We start from the raw sequence: 21189 nt of genomic DNA, 5'->3' as shown, positions 1-21189 counted from the left end.
GGAAGATTCTTATTAGTAGATTTACTGAGTCAGAAGACACAAACAACTTCATAGCTTTTAACACATATTGTCAGGTTAATGCTTCCAGCAATAAGTAAGTTTATCTTTTTCTCTATAGCCCCATCAGCACTGACCAGTTTAAACTGGTCAATTCTCCTACAGTCTTTTATGCTGTATCATGGTAACTGTATATCTAGAACAGGAAAGCTGATTTTTTTTTAAATATTTTTATTGAGAAATATCCACACACATACAGTCCAACCATATATAATCAGTGGCTCACAGTATCATCACATGGTTGTATATTCTTCACCACGATCATTTTTAGAATATTTGCATCACTTCCAAAAAAATTTTTAAAAAACTCATACATCCCATATCTCTTACCCCTCCCTCTCATTGACCCACAGTATTTCATTCTACCCAGTTTTACCCTTTATCTCCCCCCCATTAATTATTTTTTATCTTTTTTTTTTTATTCATCTGTCCATGCCCTGGATAAAAGGGGCATTGGACACTAGATTTCCATAATCACCTCAGCCTATTTGCACATTGTAAAAGCTATATAGTTATACAGCCTTCTTGAGGAATCAAGGCTACTGGAATACAGTTCAACAGTTTCAGGTACTTCCCTCTAGCCATTCCAACACACCATAAAAGGGATATCTGTGTAATACACAAAAATAACCTCCAGGGTAACCTCTCAACTCTCTCAGCCACTGTGACTTTATTTTGACTCATTTCTTTCTTTTCCCTTTTTGTCAAGTCTATCTCATTCTGGTGATGCCAGGCCCCAGCTCATCTCCAAGAGTCAGATTCCATGTTGCCAGGGAGATTTATACCCCTTGGAGTCATGTCCCATGTAGGGGATAGGGCAGTAAGTTCACCTCCCAAGTCGGCTTAGAGAGAGAGGCTACATCTGAGCAACAAAAGAGGCTCGCTGGGGGTGACTCTTAGGCATAATTATCAAGTAGGCTTAGCCTATCCTTTGCAGGAATAGCTTCATAGGGGCAAGCCCCAAGATTGAGGGCTCAGCCAATTAAATTTGTTGTCCCCACTGCTTGCAAGAATATCAGGAATTCTCCAGATGGGGGAGTTTAATATTGGAAAGCTGAATTTTAAATGTAGTCTTTAAAAGTATATGCATGAGGGAAATTTTGAGAAGGGTGGAAATGTTCTAAAACTACATTGCAGTTATGGTTGCACAACTCTAAAAATGTTATTTTAAAAATGGAATTGTACACTTTATAAGTGAATTTTTTAGTTTGTATTACACTTCAATAAAACTTTTTAAAAAATCCCTCCCCCAAAAATGCAGACTTGGCTCCCACAGGTTTAAGAGAAGAAAACAGACATAATGTTTGGAGTAATAATTTTGCTTTATTTGGGGAAGAAATATCAAATTTATATGTACTTAATAAGGAAATTGAGAGGTCTACATAGTTTAGCTACCAGAAATAATTTGCCTGTACCTTCCCTTATTATCTTTTATATTAAAATCAAGATGTGCTAAGGGAGATTGTAAGGTACATATGCTTACCTTGATTTATTTAAACATATTCATGCTCTCCTGGATTAACTTTGTCCAATTTGTCATTTCATTTCAACAGGCTCCGGTAAAGATAGCCGTCATTTTTAAGCAGCTGAGAGTTCTCATTGATTCTGTGTTAAGGAAAAAGCTTGAAAATCCCAAGATGTCCCTTGAAAGTAAGTGTTTGTTATGTAGGTACAAGACAGGATACATGTGTGTCTGTATGTGTACATAAATAGACATATATAGAGATATACATATTATATTAGTATGTGGAAAAACTTTCCAAGAGAATGAGCTAAAAAATAGATTCTGGAAATTGTGATTTTTTTTTTTTTAATCAGTGGATTACACTATAGCATATGTGTGTCTTAAATTCCATGTGATTAAAATTTGTTTTAATTATAAATTTATTTTGTGCTGAATCCAAAATTCATAGACATTCTTAGTTATTTACAAGCTAATTGATCCACTTAAGATCCTTTTAATTTCTCCTTCCTCTTCTAAACTTACTTCATTTCTAAACTTCTGGCCATTTCACTGGAAAAAAAGATAAGATTGAATATAATAAACTTTTGTACTTACTAACATCCTAGTAAACTGGTAATATAGTAATTTCTTTTTTAAATGAGCATGAGGGCCAATGAAAACCCACCTAACCCCTACCCCCAACTCCCTGCCCTCAAGCCATAAAAACCCTATCCCCCACCACTTCAGGGTAGTCCTTTCTTTCTTGAAACACTGCCCAGGCCATTCTGTTTCATCCTGAAAATAAATCCTTTGCCTGGAAAAAAAAAAAGGGTGGGGGGGGGGCTTCAGGGACTTTCTGTGAGATTTATCCCAGTATGTTTTCTTTACTGTTCTTGCAAATGCAGAACTATTAGTCTGTATAAAATAAATACAGAAATCTGTGATGGACACCTGAGTTCCAATTAGCCTGATAGTGTTTCCCAAAATTAGTCAAATCATCAGAATCATCCCGACAGTTGTAGAAAGTACAAGGACCAAAGACCTATCCCAGACGTACTGAATCTCCTCTGTGGGAGAGAAGCCTGTGACCATATTATTTTTTAATCTTTTTTAATCTATAACATTTGCTGCTGCCACCACAACCACCGTCTGTCTCCCTTTTAAAATACAATTTATTATTTTTAATAAATTACATCATTTTTCTGGTAGAATTTCCCACATATAGGATTGTGGGATTATGGTTACTTGCTCATGCTTTGATTTAACATGTTCCCTGTCCCTCAGTTTCCTGCAAATTGATAGTTAAATTTAGATCCATGTTTTTAGAAGAAGAATATTTTCTAGGTGGTGCTGTATTCTTCCAATTGCATCACAGCAGGAAGCACTTAAGTATGGTTATCCTGCTTTTAGTAATAAGAATTGATGAGTAGATTCAATATGATTGTATTTTTAACAAATATCCCGTTAATTTTCATAGTCAGGCAGGTTGGAGAACTACTGATGTAGTCCTACTACCATGAAGCCTCACACTGATGTTTATTTGTACAACTGAATGTGAATGCATAAGTGTTAAATTATGTTAATGTTGCTATACTATTGGAAACCTAAACCAGGTTTTGACATTTTAAGAGGTGTGCGCTCTTTTTTCAGTAACTTTGGGCATTACAACTCGGCTTACTCCAGCCTTAGAAAGAATTGTATTATATAAAGAACAGGTTGAACCTCAGCTTTTAAATTAAGCAAAACTAATTTTAAAATTATTTCAGTGTTTCCCTTTGTCATAAAGAGAATGGAGAATTTATCTTCAGATAGCTTGGGAGGGCTCGGATGAAGAATATTAGTGTCCTCTTTCTCAACTTTATGATAAGGAAAGTTGTGATAGAATGCCTAGCTTTTGACAAAGAAGTAACTGGAGTTTCTCTTGTGCTTTCTTTTACTCGCTACTCTTCCTCAAATTGAAAATTATGGTTCTAAAAAGACTGTCATTGTTCCTCTTCCAGAACTGCCCCCTCTTTTTTTTTTTAGTACCACTGTAGTCCTCAAAACCTCATTGACAGGCCCAGTTGTCAGAATTCTTATTGCAAAAGATATAACCCAGGACAATCTCCTATTGAGGTATTTAATATAAATGTGTAATTTCAGTTTTGCGACCCTGATAATTACAGCTACACTAAGGGTAGTTGTCTTAGTTTGCTAGGATTGCAGTAAAAAAGTACCACAAACTAGGTGGCTTAAAATAACAGAAATTTTTTCTCTCACAATTCTGAAGGCAAGAAGTCCAAAATCAAGGTATCACTAGCACCATACTCCCTCTGCAGGGTGAAGTCCTTCCTTGCCCCTCCTAGCTCTTGGTGTTTGCTGGCAATCCTTGGCATTCCTTGGCTTATAGCTGAAGCACTTCTGCCTCTGCCTCCATTGTCACAAAGTGTTCTCCTTTGTGTCTCTGTATCCAAATTTCCCTCTTATAAAGACTTTCTGTCAAAGTAGGTATAGTGTAACTATAATAACATTTTGAAGTATGGCCCATCCCAGTCTAGTTTAGCCTCATCGTAACTCATCACATCTTCAAAGATCCTATTTCCAAATAAGGTCACATTCAAAGGATGGAGTTAGGACTTGAATTTATCTTTCTGGGGGACACAGTTCAGCCCATAACAGTGATTATGAAGTTCTTAGGAAGTCACAATTTCAGAGCAACTGTTTAGAAGTAGAAGCAGCTACTAAGAAAATCTCCTTAGCAAATAATGCAGCCTCTGTTGCCCTGTCTTCCTCAAATTAATTGGTATTGGATTCCTTTGTTGTGTGTCTTTCACTTCCCCACTGACACCTCTCCAAGACCACTTCCCTTGTTAGAACTTTGTTTGTTTCCTTTGATGGAGAAACTGATTTCAGTTCTTTCTTCCTTGCTAATTCTTTGGAAATCCTGACACACACTGAAGAACATGGAGAGTCATTCGAGCCTTTACTACATTTGAGTGAAGTGATAGAGTTGAGAAATTTCTTGAAGGAATCTTAAAGGAATAATTCCTTATAAAGGAGTAACAGTTCATGTCACATTATCTCTCCAGGCCTTAGCCTAAACCTACTCAAAATACTAACTTTCTGTCAAGTAGATATAGTATAACTATAATAATAATAATTAAAATAATATTTGTAGGGCAAGAAATTATATATTATAGGGAATACTGTTGGTATTAACCTTATATTTTAATTTAAAAGGATCTTTTAATAAAGTATTCCTGTTTTTACATGTGTATACATTGGTAAATTTGCCAGGGTAGAAATTGTTCATGGTTTGTTTTTCTTCTCCCACTCAGATGACAAGATTCTACAGATCATTACGGAATTGATAAAAACAGAGAACAATAATTGAAGCTGAAATTTCATGGTCAAGTATTTTAAAAATTAAGGTGGACATACAGCCACAAAATTATGTAAAAAATTTTGTGCATCCCATGAAGAATTTTAGTACTTAAAATGTTGGTACTAGCCATAACTTAGAGGTGACAGGAAAAAAGCACATACTTTAAACATGTAATTTTCTAGTTTCTTTTTAATGATGATATTCTCAATGTATTTGCCACTACATTTACAATAAATTCTTTGGTATCATCCATGATTTGCATGTGATTATTTGCCTTAAGAGCAAGGACTGTGTCTGTGGTATCTGTAACTTAGTATTGTGATTCCCTGTGTATCTCCCTCATATTCTTTCAGTCCTTCAAGTCTAGAGAGTTTGGACCTTCTTGATCCCAGATAAAACCAGATTTCCATGAAATGAACAACTTCAGAAATCAGCTGTTTAATATTTGATAGTCAAAATCAAAACTTAAATAAGTATACATTATTAATAGATGCTACCTGTTGCAGTAACATTCACTAAGTATAAAGATATGGTTCTGTAAGACAGATTTTCAGGGACAGGAATGGCTAATGCTACTGACAACTCTGTGGTTGATAAATTTGATGGTTTTCTTCAGTACTGAGCTTTGATTTTTCGGCCCTTGAATCTTTTTTGTATCCATAATTGAACTGGTAGCATTGGTAAGCTTGAGAGTGAAGTATACGTAGGTATTTTTCAGTGGTTTCATTTGTGGATCTTCTGAAACTCCATTTTGATTAGAGGAATTTTCCCTTCATTTCCTTTCAGTAGATCATTGATGAACTTCAGAGACAGTCCTGTATAGATCAAATGGCAGAAATTGTATCCAAAGGATAAAAGATTAGACTTTAGTAGGAAACTAGAACAACTGCTTGGCTCTCATAATATTCAATTAATATTTGTTAATCAACAAATAAATCATAACTCTCATCCTATGTGCAGATGGAAGTAAAAAATATCTAGTAGCAATCTCTAATTTTAAGTTTCTACTTGCTGTGTGGTGAAGGAATTGAGATCAAGGAATCAAATGTGGCTGCCATTTGGAGTCTCTAGCTGGTGCTGTTAATAGACATAGAGATGTCACAAGAAAGAACTAGATTGGGCATTGGAGGCAGCTCAATTTGGGTCACATGAAGGCAGAGGAATCAGAGTTCTGCAGGTGGAACTAATGTTGATCAGTTACCTTGTGTGTGCAAGCTACTGTCAAGTTTTTTTTTTGTTTTTTTACTGTTAGTTCATTTAATTGTTAACGACTCAGTGAGGTAGATATTATATTATCCCCGTTTTATAGATGAGGAAACTAAGGCACTTTCTCAGTTTGCCGCAGCTATCATCACAAATAGCACAAACTGGTTTTGGCTAAATAACAGGAATGTACTAGCTTATAGTTTTGAGGCTAGAAAAAGTCCCAACTCAAGATGTTGGCAAGACATGCTTCCTCCCCAAAGACGAGCCATTCTGGCTGGCTTGCTGCAATCCTTGAGGCTCCTTGGCTTGCATCTCTGCCACCCATCACATGGCTATCTCTCTCTTCTTGTTTTTATCTGTGCTTTGGTTTCTACTGACATCTGGCTCCTCCCTGTGGTCGTCTCCAACTTCTGGTTCTGGTTTCTTGCTTTATAAGGCCTCTACTAATATGGATTAAAACCCACACTCATTCAGTTGGTCCACACTGTAACTAAACACAATATCCTCAAGATACCCTGTTCACAATGGGTTCACACCCACAGGAATGCCCATTAAGATTAAGGGCATGTCTGCATTGGGGTGCATAATCCAATCTACCACAGGCATAGAAAAGTAAAATAACTTGTTCAAGATCACATTGATGTTCTAAGAAATGATGAATATGCAACTATGTGATGATGTTGAGAATTACTGAATATATTTTAGAACTGAATGATATGTTAATCTTTTTGTTTGTTCTTAATTTTTTTAATTAATAAATAAATTTTAAAAAAAAGTTAACACCAATTATCCTCATACCCCTCCAAGAATATAGAGAGGATGGAAAACTTCTTAATGCATCCATGAGAACAGTATCACCCTCATACCAAAGCCAGATGAAGACATAAAAAGAAAGGAAAATTATAAAGCCTATTCCTTATAGATATAAATGCAAAAATCCTCAGCAAAACACTAGAAAATAAAATCCAATACTGAAGGATTATACACCATGACCAATGAGATTTATCCCAGGAATTCAAGGGTGGTCCAACATAACAAAATCCATCAGTGTACTATGCCACATTAATAGGATAAAAGGGGGAAAATACATGATCATCTCAAATGACACACACACAAAAAAAGACATTTGACAAAATATAGCATACTTTCTTGATGAAGCACACCCAGGAAAACAGGAATAGAAGGAAACTTCCTGAGCATAATAAAGGGCATATACGAAAAACCCACAACTAACATCATACTCAGTGGTGAAAGACTGCACGCGTTCCCTCTAAGGTGAGGAACAAGAGGAGACTGACTGCACTGGAAATGCTAGCCAGAGCAATTAGGCAAATAAAAGAAAGAAAAGGCATCCAGACTGGAAAGAAAGATGTAAAACTAAGCCTGGTTACACATGACATAATTCTATATAAAGAAATCCAGAAGAAACTACAGTAAGCTGCTAGAGCTAATAAAAATTCAGCAAAGTAGCAGGTAACAGAGTACAATATCAACATGCAAAAACCAGTGGTGTTTCTATACACCAACAATGAACAATCCAGATGTGAAATCAAGAAAACAATTTCATTTATACTAGCAGCTAAAAGAAATAGATATCTAAGAGTGAATTTAACAAAGGATGTAAAGGATTTATGTGCTGAGAACTACAAATCATTGTTGAAAAAATTAAAGACCTAAATAAATAGAAAAATACTCTATACTCATGGTTTGGAAAGCTCGATATCCTTAAAATGTCAGTATTACCCAAAGAGATTTATTGATTTAATACAATCCCAATCAAAATCCCAACAACTTTCTTCACAGAAATGGGAAAGTTAATCATAAAATTCATATGTAAGGGGAAGAGAACCTGAAGAGCCAAAATGAACTTGAGAAAGCACAAAATGGAGGACTCACACTTTTGGATTTCAAAACTTATTACAAAGTTACAGTAATCAAAACAATGCAGGACAGGATAGACATATAGACCAATGGAATAGAACTGAGAATGCAGAAATAAACCCACAGATCTACAGCCAATTGGTTTTTGACAAGGGGGGCAAGTTGACTCCATGGGGAAAGGATAAAAAAAAAAAAAAAGATCACATTGATAGTCAATAACAGAGAAAATGTGGCTCCAGAACCACTTAGATTTTTAAAATGTAACCCTTATTCCTTTGGAAATGTGGGATAGTGGCTCACATCAAGACTAGGGTCACAGGGTTAAAATCTTCCACACAAAGACAATAGTTAGAATTGGGAAAGAACACAAAGAGAAGATAATTGAGCTTAAAATCTTGCAGAACTCTATATTTCAAAGTCCATCCACTTCTTTCCATCTCTCCTACCATCACTTTGAACCCAGGTCACCATCCTCTTTCATGTATAACTACTGTAATAATCTCCTAACTAGTGGACAGAAGAAGAATTTCAATTTTAAATAGGGTTCTCAGAGAAAGTCTTCTGAAATGTTGACGATAGAGCAAAGACTTCAAGGTGGTGAGGGAACTAGTCATGTGGACATGGGCAAAGAGAATTCCAAGTTGAAGAAACAGGCAATGTAAAGGAATAGGCTAGAATATTCAAGGATTTACAAGGCAGCCAGTGTGACTAGAATAAAGAGGGTAAGGGAGAGAGTAGTTAGATGAATTCTCATATGCCATGCCGGAGACCCGGGTTCAGTTCCCAAAACCTGACCATGCCAAATAATAAGAAAAAAATTAGTAGTAAAAGTCTGTTGAAGAGTAGAGAATAGAAAATGGAGAAAGCAAACATCCCACACACACCCACCCTGTAAAACTGGCTTACTTATACTCTACTACACTAATGTACTACACTGTTCCTTCTTAATCAATGCCACCTATTCTGCTCCAGAGGTAACCAGTTCTGACTTCTATCACTATTGTTTAGCCTTTCATTTATACTTGGGTTTAAGCCTAATATTTTGCTATTCATTTTCAACTTCTCACATCAATTCTTTGTTCCTTTTGCTCATTTTCTGATTTCCTTTGAATTAATCAAGTGCCTTTATTTTTCCAACTGCACTATTAACTTAGTTTAAATGTTTTATATTAATCTTTTAGTGATTACCCTAGAGTACATGGTCCAACAGAAATTTCTATGCTGATGGAAATGTTCTACATCTGTGCTCTCCAATATAGTAGCTATATTGTGGCTAGTGCACCTAAGTGGAACTCAAGTTTTACTCTTATTTAAATTTAAATATAAGACCCATATGTGGCTAGTAGCTACTGTGTTTGATAGCACATCCCCAGATATTAAATAAGCCTCCTTGCTTTCTTATGCTACCTTAAATTATTAAATTTACCACTTCTGAACAATGCATGACATTGTTACAACATTTAACATCCTTTACCTCCCTCCCAGTCTTTGTGTTACTGTCATATATTTTAATTCTACATATACTATAAACACTAAAATGTCATTATTGCTAGTATTTCTTATAGGGTAGGTCTGCGGGTGATGAATTCCCTCATCTTTTGTTTGCCTGAAAGCATCTGTATTTTACCTTTTTTTCCACCTTCATTGTTTTATATATATATATGTATTCACTAGGTATAGAATATTAGGGTGGCAGGGTTTCTTTTTCTTTCAGCACTTCAAAGACATCATTCCAGTGTATTTTGGCTTCCATGATTCTGTTGAAAAATCAGCTGATGATCTTATTGTGGCTCTTTTCAAGATTAATATGTTAACTTTTAAGATTTTTCTCTTTACTGTTGGTTATCAGAAATTTTACTATGCTGTGCTTAGATGTAGCTTTTAATATTCTTCTGCTTGTCACTAAGCTTCTTGAATCTGTTAGTTGATTTTTTTTTAATCAGTTTTGGAAATTCTCAAGCATTATCTCCTCAAGTATTGCTTCTGAACTATTCTCTCTCTCTCTTCCCTTTCTGGAACTCCAATTACAAGTATGTTAGACTGTGTGTATGTCCCACATGTTCTCTTATTCTGTTTACTTTTTCCTTCTCTACCATCATCACTATTTTATCTCTGGGTGAGGCAGTTTGGATAGTTTCTATTGATCAATCTTAGAGCTCACTAGTCTTATATTCTGCCATAAACAACTGTTAAATACATCCAATGAGTGGTTAAATTTGGGTATTATATTATTCGGTTCTAATATACCCATTTCATTCTCTCTTTTTTTACAGATTTCAATTCTCTGATGTAATTCTTCTCTTTAGTGCATTTTATCCATCTTGCCCTCTGTTTTCCTTAATGTATTTATAATAGCTATTTTAAAGTCCTTGTCTGCTAACTCTAATAACTGATTCATCTGTGGGTCTGATGCAAATATCTGAAGAGTTTTACTAAGTAAAGCTGTGTCTTGAGATGATGGAAGGGTTCACTTATGTGGAAGAATCAAAGTGAATTATCAGAAAGAAAAAGAAGATGAATATGTCAGGAAAGGTGTGATCATTCACTAAACTCTGGGACAAAGAAATTAGAGGTATTTCTTGGAGAAGAAACCAGATCCTGATGAGACATTCACTTAGGGAGGGCAGAATCTGAAACATATACAGAGAAACCATTTTTCCCCTGGCTTACACAAAAGCCAGATTCCAACAATGAGAGAGCTCTATCATAGATGCTACTTGGACAATAAGATAAGTATCAGTCAGCAGCGAGACTACTCGGGCTGCAACAGCCCTAGGCATAGGCAGAAACGGACTGCTTTCAGGGCTGTCTCCCACCTGTGCCTTCCCCAGGGGAGAGGTAAAGCCCAACTCAGGTGGAATCCCTCTCTCAAGGAATTCAGCACCCAGGGCTCTGCAACTTGAAGCCATTAAAACCAGTCTACAACTTCTCCTCTGTCTCCATCACGCCCCCAGGAGGGAGAGCCTTCCAAACTTAAAGGTGCCACAACATCTTTTGCTGGTGAGACCCACAGGCAAACAAGCGCCACATACTGGGCAGGATAAGAAAAACAGAGCCCAGAGACTTCACAGGAAAGTCTTTTAACCTGCTGGGTCTCACACTCAGGGAAAACTGACGCAGGTGACTCCTTCCCCCTGATAGGAGTCCAGTTTAGTCCGGCAAAACCCGAATGGAGTCTATATTACCTATGTAGACCCTCCTAAGGATGGGGAGGGAAAAGGCACTTTACAAGCAGGACAAGAAAAAAGAAAACAAGAACTGAAAAATTATCCTCATTTAAACAAAGCCTAGGCTAGAGGTCCAGAAAAAGCTGAACTGAAGGTCAAAGAACAGATAGACAACAAACTCATCTAGCAAGAAAACCCTAGGTAAGATAAGTGAAAGCAATCTCCAGAATAAACTAATTAAGGTAATTAAATGTCTAGACACCAGCAAAAGATAACAAATCACACCAGGAAAATTGAAGATATGGCCCAGTCAAAGGAACAAACCAATAGTCCAAATGAGATACAGAAGCTGAAACAATTAATTCAGAATATACAAACAGACATGGAAAACCTCATCAAAAACCAAATCAATGAATTGAGGGGGGATAGGGCAATAAGAAGGCAAAGAATGAACAAAAAGAAGAAATGGAAAGTACATTTCACAGAACTTATGGGAATGAAAGGTACAGTAGAAGAGATGAAAAAAATAATGGAAACCTACAATGGTAGATTTCAAGAGACAGAGGTTAGGATTAGTGAACTGGAGGATGGTACATCTGATATCCAAAAAGAAACAGAAACTATAGGGGAAAAAATGGAAAAATATGAGCAGGGACTCAGGGAACTGAATGATAATATGAAGCACACAAATATACGTGTTGTGGGTGTCCCAGAAAGAGAACAGAAGGGAAAAGGAGAAAAACTAATAGAAGAAATTATCACTGAAAATTTCCCAACTCTTATGAAAGACCTAAAATTACAGATCCAAGAAGTGCAGCGCACCCCAAAGAGAACAGATCCAAATAGACGTTCTCCAAGACACTTACTAGTCAGAATGTCAGAGGTCAAAGAGAAAGAGAGGATCTTGAAAGCAGCAAGAGAAAAGCAATCCATCACATACAAGGGAAATCCAATAAGACTATGTGTAGATTTCTCAGCAGAAACCATGGAGGCGAGAAGACAGTGGGATGATATATTTAAATTACTAAAAGAGAAAAACTGCCAACCAAGAATTCTATATCCAGCAAAATTGTCCTTCAAAAATGAGGGAGAAATTAAAACATTTTCAGACAAAAAATCACTGACAGAATTTGTGACCAAGAGACCAGCTCTGCAAGAAATACTAAAGGGAGCACTAGAGACAGATACGAAAAGACAGAAGAGAGAGGTGTGGAGAAGAGTGTAGAAAGAAGGAAAACTAGATATGACATATAAAATACAAAAGGCAAAATGGTAGAAGAAAGTACTACCCATACAGTAGTAACACTAAATGTTAATGGATTGAATTCCCCAATCAAAAGACATAGACTGGCAGAATGGATTAAAAAACAGGATCCTTCTATATGCTGTCTACAGGAAACACATCTTAGACCCAAAGATAAGCATAGGTTGAAAGTGAAAAGTTGGGAAAAGATATTCCATCCAAATAACAACCAGAAAAGAGCAGGAGTAGCTATACTAATATCCAGCAAATTAGACTTCAAATGTAAAACAGTTAAAAGAGACAAAGAAGGATACTATGTACAATAAAAGGAACAATTCAACATGAAGACATAACAATCATAAATATTTATGCACCGAACCAGAATGCCCCAAAATATGTGAGGCAAACACTACAAACACTGAAAAGGGAAATAGACACATCTACCATAATAGCTGGAGACTTCAATTCACCATTCTCATCAATGGACAGAACATCTAGACAGAGAATCAATAAAGAAATAGAGAATTTGAATATTATAATAAATGAGCTAGACTTAACAGAGATTTATAGGACATTACACCCCATTACAGCAGGATACACCTTTTTCTCAAGTGCTCATGGATCATTCTCAAGACAGACCATATGCTGGGTCACAAAGCAAGTCTCAACAAATTTAAAAAGATTGAAATCATACACAACACTTTCTCAGATCATAAAGGAATGAAGTTGGAAATCAATAATAGGCAGAGCACCAGAAAATTCACAAATATGTGGAGGCTCAACAACACACTCTATAACAACCAGGGGGTCAAGGAAGAAATTACAAGAGAAATCAGTAAATATCTCGAGGCGAATGAAAATGAAAACACAACGTATCAAAACTTATGGGGGGGGGGGATGCAGCAAAGGCAGTGCTAAGAGGGAAATTTATTGCCCTAAATGCCTATATCCAAAAAAGAAGATAGGGCAAAAATTCAGGAATTAACTGTCCACTTAGAAGAACTGGAGAAAGAACAGCAAACTAACCCCAAAGCAAGCAAAAGGAAAGAAATAACAAAGATTAGAGTAGAAATAAATGAAACTGAGAACATGAAAACAATTGAGAAAATCAATAAAACCAGAAGTTGGTTCTATGAGAAAATCAATAAGATTGATGGGCCCTTAGCAAGACTGACAAAAAGAAGAAGAGAGGGGACGCAAATACACAGGATCAGAAATGGAAGAGGAGACATAACCACTGACCCCACAGAAATAAAGGAGGTAATAACAGGATACTATGAACAACTTTATGCTAATAAATACAACAATGTAGATGTAATGGACAACATCCTACAAAGGCATGAGGAACCAACTTTGACTCAAGAAGAAATAGATGACCTCAACAAACCAATCACAAGTAAAGAAATTGAATCAGTCATTTAAAAGCTTCCCAAAAAGAAAAGTCCAGGAGCAGACGGCTTCACAGGTGAATTCTACCAAACAGTCCAGAAAGAATTAGTGCCAACCCTGCTCAAACTCTTCAAAAAAATTAAAGTGGAGGGAAAGCTACCTAATTCATTCTATGAAGCCAACATCGCCCTCATACCAAAACCAGGCAAAGATATTACAAAAAAAGAAAACTACAGACCAATCTCTCTATGAATACAGATGCAAAATCCTCAACAAAATTCTAGCAAATCGAATCCAGCAATACATTAAAAGAATTATATATCATGACCAAGTAGGATTCATCCCAGCTATGCAAGGATGGTTCAACATAAGAAAATCAATTAATGTAATACACCATATACAAATCAAAGCAGAAAAATCATATGATCATCTCAATTGATGCAGAGAAGGCATTTGACAAAATTCAACATCCTTTCCTGTTGAAGACACTTCAAAGGATAGGAATACAAGGGAACTTCCTTAAAATGATAAAGGGAATACATGAAAAACCCACAGCTAATATCATCCTCAATGGGGAAAAATTGAAAACTTTCCCCCTAAGATCAGGAACAAGACAAGGATGTCCACTATCACCACTGTTATTCAACATTGTGTTGGAAGTTCTAGCCAGAGCAATGAGACAAGAAAAAGAAATACAAGGCATCAAAATTGGAAAAGAAGAAGTAAAACTATCACTGTTTGCAGATGATATGATACTATATGTTGAAAACCCTGAAAAATCTACAGTAAAACTGCTAGAGCTAATAAACCAGTACAGCAAAGTGGCAGGTTACAAGATCAACATTCAAAAATCTGTAGTGTTCCTATACGCTAGTAATGAACAAGCTGAGGGGGAAATCAAGAAACGAATTCCATTTACAATTGCAACTAAAAGAATAAAATACTTAGGAATAAATTTAACTAAAGAGACAAAAGACCTATATAAAGAAAACTACAAGAAACTGTTAAAAGAAATCACAGAAAACCTAAAAACCAATAAGCAAATTTATCTGGAAGGGCAGGGTGCCCCGAATTGCTAAAAGTATCTTTAGGGAAAAAAACGAAGCTGGAGGTCTCACGCTACCTGACTTTAAGGCATATTATGAAGCCACAGTGGTCAAAACAGCATGGTACCGGCATAAAGACAGATATATTGATCAACGGAATCAAACACAGTGCTCAGATATAGACCCTCTCATCTATGGACATTTGCTCTTTGATAAGGCAGTCAAGCCAACTCACCTGGGGCAGAACAGTCTCTTCAATAAATGGTGCCTAGAGAACTGGATATCCATATGCAAAAGAATGAAAGAGGACCCATATCTCACACCCTATACAAAAGTTAACTCAAAATGGATCAAAGATCTAAACATTAGGTCTAAGACCATAAAACAGTTAAAGGAAAATGTAGGGAGATGCCTGATAAATCTTAAAATTGGAGGCGGTTTTATAAACCTTACACCTAAAGCAAGAGCACTGGAGAAATAAATAAATGGGAGCTCCTCAAAATTAAACACTTTTGTGCATCAAAAACTTCATCAAAAAAGTAAAAAGACAGCCTACACAATGGGAGACAATATCTGGAAATGACATATCAGATAAAGGTCTAGTATTCAGAATTTATAAAGAGATTGTTCAACTCAATAACAAAAAGACAGCCAATCCAATTACAAAATGGGAAAAAAGACTTAACAGACAGTTCTCAGAAGAGGAAATACAAATGGCCAAAAGGCACATGAAGAGATGCTCAACGTCCCTGGCCATTAGAGACATGCAAATCAAAACCACAATGAGATATCATCTCACACCCACCAGAATGGCCATTATCAACAAAACAGAAAATGACAAGTGCTAGAGAGGATGTGGAGAAAGAGGCACACTTATTCACTGTTGGTGGGAATGTCAAATGGTGCAACTGCTGCAGAAGGCAGTTTGGTAGTTCCTCAAAAAGCTGAATATAGAATTGCCATATGACCCAGCAATACCACTACTAGGTATCTACTCAGAGGACTTAAGGGCAAAGACACAAATGGACACTTGCACACCAATGTTTATAGCAGCATTATTTACAATTGCAAAGAGATGGAAACAGCCAAAATGTCCATCAACAGACGAGTGGCTAAACAAACTGTGGTATATACATACGCTGGAATGTTATGCAGCTTTAAGACAGAATAAACTTATGAAGTATGTAACAACATGGATGGACCTTGAGAACATTATGCTGAGCGAGACTAGACAAAAACTAAAGGACAAATACTGTATGGTCTCACTGATATGAACTGACATTAGTGAATAAACTTGGAATATGTCATTGGTAACAGAGATCACCAGGAGATAGAAATAGGGTAAGATATTGGGTAATTGGAGCTGAAGGAATACAGACTGTGCAACAGGACTGGATACAAAAACTCAGAAATGGGCAGCACAATACTACCTAACTGTAATATAATTATGTTAAAACACTGAATGAAGCTGCATGTGAGAATGATAGAGGGAGGAGGGCTGGGGAAATAAATGAAATCAGAAAGAAAGATAGATGTTAAAGATTGAGATGGTATAATCTAGGAATGCCTAGAGTGTATAATAATAGTGAAATGTACAATGTACAAATTTTAAAAATGTTTTTGCATGAGGAAGAATAAAGAAATGTCATTATTGCAGGGTGCTGAAAATAGATAGTAATTAATATTTTAAAATGTCACCTTATGTATGAGACTAAAGCAAAAAATGCTTATTTTTTACAAAATTTATATTTTGACTAGCGCATTTCCTAACATAACTTATGTAGATAGTTTGATTGAATGTCATAAGTATTGGAATCTCAGGTAGGACATAAGATTTTGTTGGTTTGTCCAGAGTGATGCCCTGATGAATCCCAGAGTGATTTGATCAGTGAGTGGAAAAGTATTTGCAAGCCCCCTTCGGGGAATGGTGAGAGCGGGGAGAAATTCAACCTCCCCAAGTCGAATTCTTGATATTCTAACAAGCAGTGTGGACAACCAAAGCTATAGGCTGAGCCCCCAGTCTTGGGGTTTGTTCATATGAAACTTAACCCCACAAAGGATAGGTCAAGTCTACTTAAAATTTAGGCCTAAGAGTCACCCCCAAGAGAGCCTCTTTTGTTGCTCAGATGTGGCCTCTCCCTCCAGCCAACATGACAAGCAGTCTCACCACTCTCTTCCTCTCTGCGTGGGACATGACTCCCAGTGGTGTGGACCTTCCTGGCAACGTGGGACAGAGATCCTAGAATGAGCTGAGACTCAGCATCAAGGGACTGAGAAAAACCCTAGAATGAGCTGAGAATTAACAACAAGGGGTTGAGAGAACCTTCTCGACCAAAAGGGGGAAGAGTGAAATGAGACAAAGTGTCAATGGCTGAGAGATTCCAAACAGAGTCGACAGGTTATCCTGGAGGTTTTCTTACGCATTAAGTAGATATCACCTTGTTGTTCAAGATGTAGTGGAGAGGCTGGAGGGAAAACTGCCTGAAAATGTAGAGCTATGTTCCAGTAGCCATGTTTCTTGACGATGATTGAACAATGATACAGCTTTCACAATGTGACTCTGTGAATGTGAAAACCTTGTGTCTGATGCTCCTTTTATCTACCATATCAACAAAAGAATAGAACATATGGAATAAAAATAAATAATAGGGGGAACAAACGTTAAAATAAATTTAGTTTGAAATGCTAGTGGTAAATGAAAGCGAGGGGTAAGGGGTATGGTATGTATAACTTTTTTTTCTCTATTATCGTGTTATTTCTTTTTCTGTTGTCTTTTTATTTCTTTTTCTAAATCGATGCAAATGTTCTAAGAAATGATGAATATGCAACTATGTGATGATAGTAAGAATTACTGATTATATATGTAGAATGGAATGATATCTTATTGTTTTGTTTGTTTGTTGCTAATTTTTTTTTAATAAAAAAAATGACCATACACACACAAAAATAGGTAAGTATCAGCTAGTGTCATAGGTAAAGACGACAACTTCACCAAAGTACTAGCTTTAACAGCTGGCCAGTAAGTATGCTTTAATTTAGACAAATCAAACAAAACTAAGAGAAAGAGGTCCATGACAAGGGAATGGCTTATGGGTTGAGAGCCTTAGAGAACCTCAAAAAGGAATGAAGAAGAGAGATTCAAAAGTTAGCATTGGGCAAACCGAAGTTCAGGATAAGAATCTCTGAAGCTACATAGAAAAGTAATTACCATGTGTTTGTGGTCACAGGCAGGGAAGTATCTAACAAGTAAAATTCAGTATAGAATAGGAGCCTCATTTACCTAGAAGACACTGCAAGGACACAGGATCTGGGAGCAACTGAGAATTTCACTACAGTAGACAAAAGTACCAAACTCAAATACTCTCCAGCCAGGAGTCAACGCTAGACCAGGGCAGATGAAGTAACCAAAGTCACCTAACTAGTTAGTTACAGAGCTTTGACTTAGAACTTGTAGAATAAGGAATCAGTGCTCTGTAAATGCATCTGCACTTAGTTTTCAAATATTCCTTCTTTAGATGTGTTTTTTCCTCGGCTTTCCAGTAAAGATACTTGCAAAAACCTCCATCCTAGTCTCTAGAAAACTAGAGAAAAACTGGGTCTTGGTGAGGGAGGCAGCTGAGTCCCCGTGGGAGTACCTAGGGCTCACCCTGAAAGAAAGAATCAAACAGATCAGAGCTCCTGTGTGTATGTCAATTCCCACAGGGTTTTCCCTTTACTAACCCATTTAGATAAATCCAAAGACAGTATTAATTTTGGCTTAGAATCAATCATTTCAAGAAGAAGAATCCTATACCCTTCCAAAAGGCTCCAAAGAGGCTAATTTATTTTTATTATCCACTTTATTTCTATGCAGACAGAATTTGGAGACTGGTGGAGATATAGATACAATAGAACTTGATAAGTGTATTTAATTTTAAATTACAACTTAAAAAAATTACTTCAAACCACTGTCTGGTGAAAGCTATTTACCTACTAATCAAGGCCTATTCAGCTTGCTTGTGCATGCGCACTCTCTCTCACCTCTCTTTCTCACCTGAACATTATCTGTATTCCTCCAAAGTCCCCATAGGCAAAGATCTAAGGGGAAGGGTACACCGGCAGGCAGGCCTAGCAATTCTGATGGTAAAATGATTGGGGAGGGTTTGGGGAAGGAGCTGAAATGTGGAACATAAAGGGAAAATATTTTAACGGACAAATCAAAGATTAGTTGGTTTCAAGGGGAAAAAAAAAATCTGCCTAGAAAAGAAGGAAAGTGCATGCACAGCGTGAATGAGGAGAACCAAAAGCAGTGAAAAAAATAGGAAGGCTAAGGAAAATTAAGTTCACAGTTCGATGTTAAAACTTGTATTGTGCATCTTTGAAACTGATGTTATGATGTAGAATGCAGGAGAACACAGTGCTTAGAATATAATAGGTACTCCATAAAGGGTTCACACGTATTCTTGAAACAGCAGATACAATAATAGAAATGCAGGTTACAATACCAAGGAATCTGAATGTCTCAGTGTCTCCAAAGTTACGAGAAAACATAGCTGCTGTAGGGTACAACTTTAACATCCAGTTTTGCCACCTGATAAGAAAACTCAGCCACTCTATCCACTTATTTCAAATCAGTATAGTTGAACTCTGAGACTGGATCCTACCTCTCAGCAGGACAGCCTACCCTGCTACATACTGAGTGCTTTTGTTAACTGCAAATCATTGGTGCCTTTTTTTACATAATTCCTATGAAACATCTAACCAGGCAGCCCTCAACAGCTGCTCCCTTTTGATTCATACCTGGTGATTTGACATCCAAGTAGGTACATTACTTATTGTGCCTTTCAGCCTTCCCCTTTGTTGCTTTTCAAAAGGACCAGCTTTGCTTTACATTTGGGAGAGGGGTTTGTCTGAAGATACTACTAATTGCTGCCCTCTTTGTTTTCTGTGTGGTGAAAAAAGAAAAGACACAATAGGCCTGAGGTTATGTTAACATAGGATGCCCCACTGGACATAAAGGAGAACTTTCTGCAAGATGGATCTTCATTCTTTAAAGTAACAATAATAATAGTGATAAGAATAATAAGAAAACAGATACTTTGGCTTTATCTTGCATTTATTTAGTTGGGAAGAATCCATACTATACAGTGGGCTACTTCATACTCCCACACCTTTGCAGATCAACATACCTACTTTAAGAGGATTTATCCATCATTTGCACGATTTTCGCCCAACCAGAAACCGTTGCTTCTCACAGCAATGACACGTCAATTTAAGCAACATTATGAGAAATATCACTGAAGAAATGGATTTGCAAAACACTAAAGGAAAAAGGCTGATATTTTGGATTGTGAACATTAGCAGCACATGAGAACGCTCTTCAAAGGAGGCATTCCCTGACCATTCAATTTACAGTAGTCACCGGGTCACACTCTAGGCAGTCCTGCGTTTAAATCTCTGTACAGAACCTAATACTGTCAGATATTTTTACTCTCTGCCTCCCCCTCCTCACTCTAGGCGACCAAGGGCTTTGTGTGTCTTACTGCTGTAAACCTCGAGCAATAACTAGCTCTTAATAGTAGGTACTCAAATATTGGTTGTGGAAGAACAGAGAAAAAAAAGAGAGAGAACTAGTTACGAGTTCCAGATACTGTTCTGGAACTTTTAAAAAGTTCTAGTGACAGAACTTTTTAAAAGTTCCCCTTCGTGGTCTGTCTCAGAGCTGTTACTTCATATGAAATACGTTTGCACCAGGAATGGAAGATGGAAAGAGAAGCTGTACTTTTCCACAGGCCATTAGTCATGGCTAAAGAACTATGGCACCAGCTTCCCACACTCCTCAGGACAGCATGTTTTCTGAGACCTTTCCATCACTCCCAGAAAGGCTACCAGATATAAAATATTGCACTGTCCAACCAATTTAAATTCATCTACTCACCAATAGGTTTCTCTCTGAGGAGGAAAGGTCATTCTCTAGTGGGTCTATAAGTAATTAATGGGTCATATTGAAGATGAACAGATTGAAAGGGGTTGTATAGACCGCCATGTCCCACTGATTAACACTAGAAATACAGTTTAATTCTCACAAGAATTACTTCAAAGATATGATTCTTATACAAAGAGTGTGTAAGTCCAGGGTACGGGGGGAAATCTGCTATTGCAGGCTATGAGCTATGTTCAAAAGGAAACCATCAGGATTAACACAGCCACAGCAGAGGAAGATAACAGGAGGAGGGACAAGAGTTAAGATGTTTAGATTTCTTGGTTTTATTTCTCTTGGGAACAATGAAATTATCTAAAATTGAGAATGTTGATGGACTTGTGGACTTTGGGCCCTCTACATGATGCCCGATGAACGCAAGTGGCAGAAGGATGGACTGACGGAGAAGAAGACTGGCGGACGATGGTGTGTA

The 21189-nt window shown here is 36.9% G+C and overlaps 1 protein-coding gene and 1 long non-coding RNA gene across 8 annotated transcripts in view; one reads left to right on the top strand and one right to left on the bottom strand.

Annotated features, from left to right (window-relative positions):
- DHX29 (DExH-box helicase 29) overlaps positions 1-5109 on the top strand; it is a 48699-nt gene extending 43590 nt beyond the window's left edge. For 6 of the 7 annotated variants that reach the window (XM_077117147.1, XM_077117146.1, XM_077117145.1 and 3 more), the window contains 2 exons: positions 1611-1707; positions 4819-5109. In XM_077117147.1, coding sequence (XP_076973262.1) covers positions 1611-1707; positions 4819-4874 — 153 coding nt within the window. In that variant the 3' untranslated portion in view covers positions 4875-5109. Of the gene's footprint in view, positions 1-1610; positions 1708-4818 lie in introns of those variants that run through there. The other variant, XR_013157971.1, reaches the window with a different exon arrangement.
- LOC143647314 (uncharacterized) lies at positions 5109-20380 on the bottom strand. The gene is made up of 3 exons (XR_013157974.1): positions 19966-20380; positions 19577-19721; positions 5109-5680 (listed from the first exon to the last, which is right to left on the bottom strand). It is a non-coding gene; the product is annotated as an uncharacterized LOC143647314 (long non-coding RNA).
- Between the last annotated feature and the right edge of the window lie 809 nt (positions 20381-21189).

This window comes from Tamandua tetradactyla, chromosome 9 (genome assembly GCF_023851605.1).
Source record: "Tamandua tetradactyla isolate mTamTet1 chromosome 9, mTamTet1.pri, whole genome shotgun sequence".
Classification (NCBI taxonomy): Eukaryota; Metazoa; Chordata; class Mammalia; order Pilosa; family Myrmecophagidae; genus Tamandua; species Tamandua tetradactyla.
Note: the sequence above shows the minus strand (reverse complement) of the source record. Positions and strands in the feature narration are given on the sequence as shown.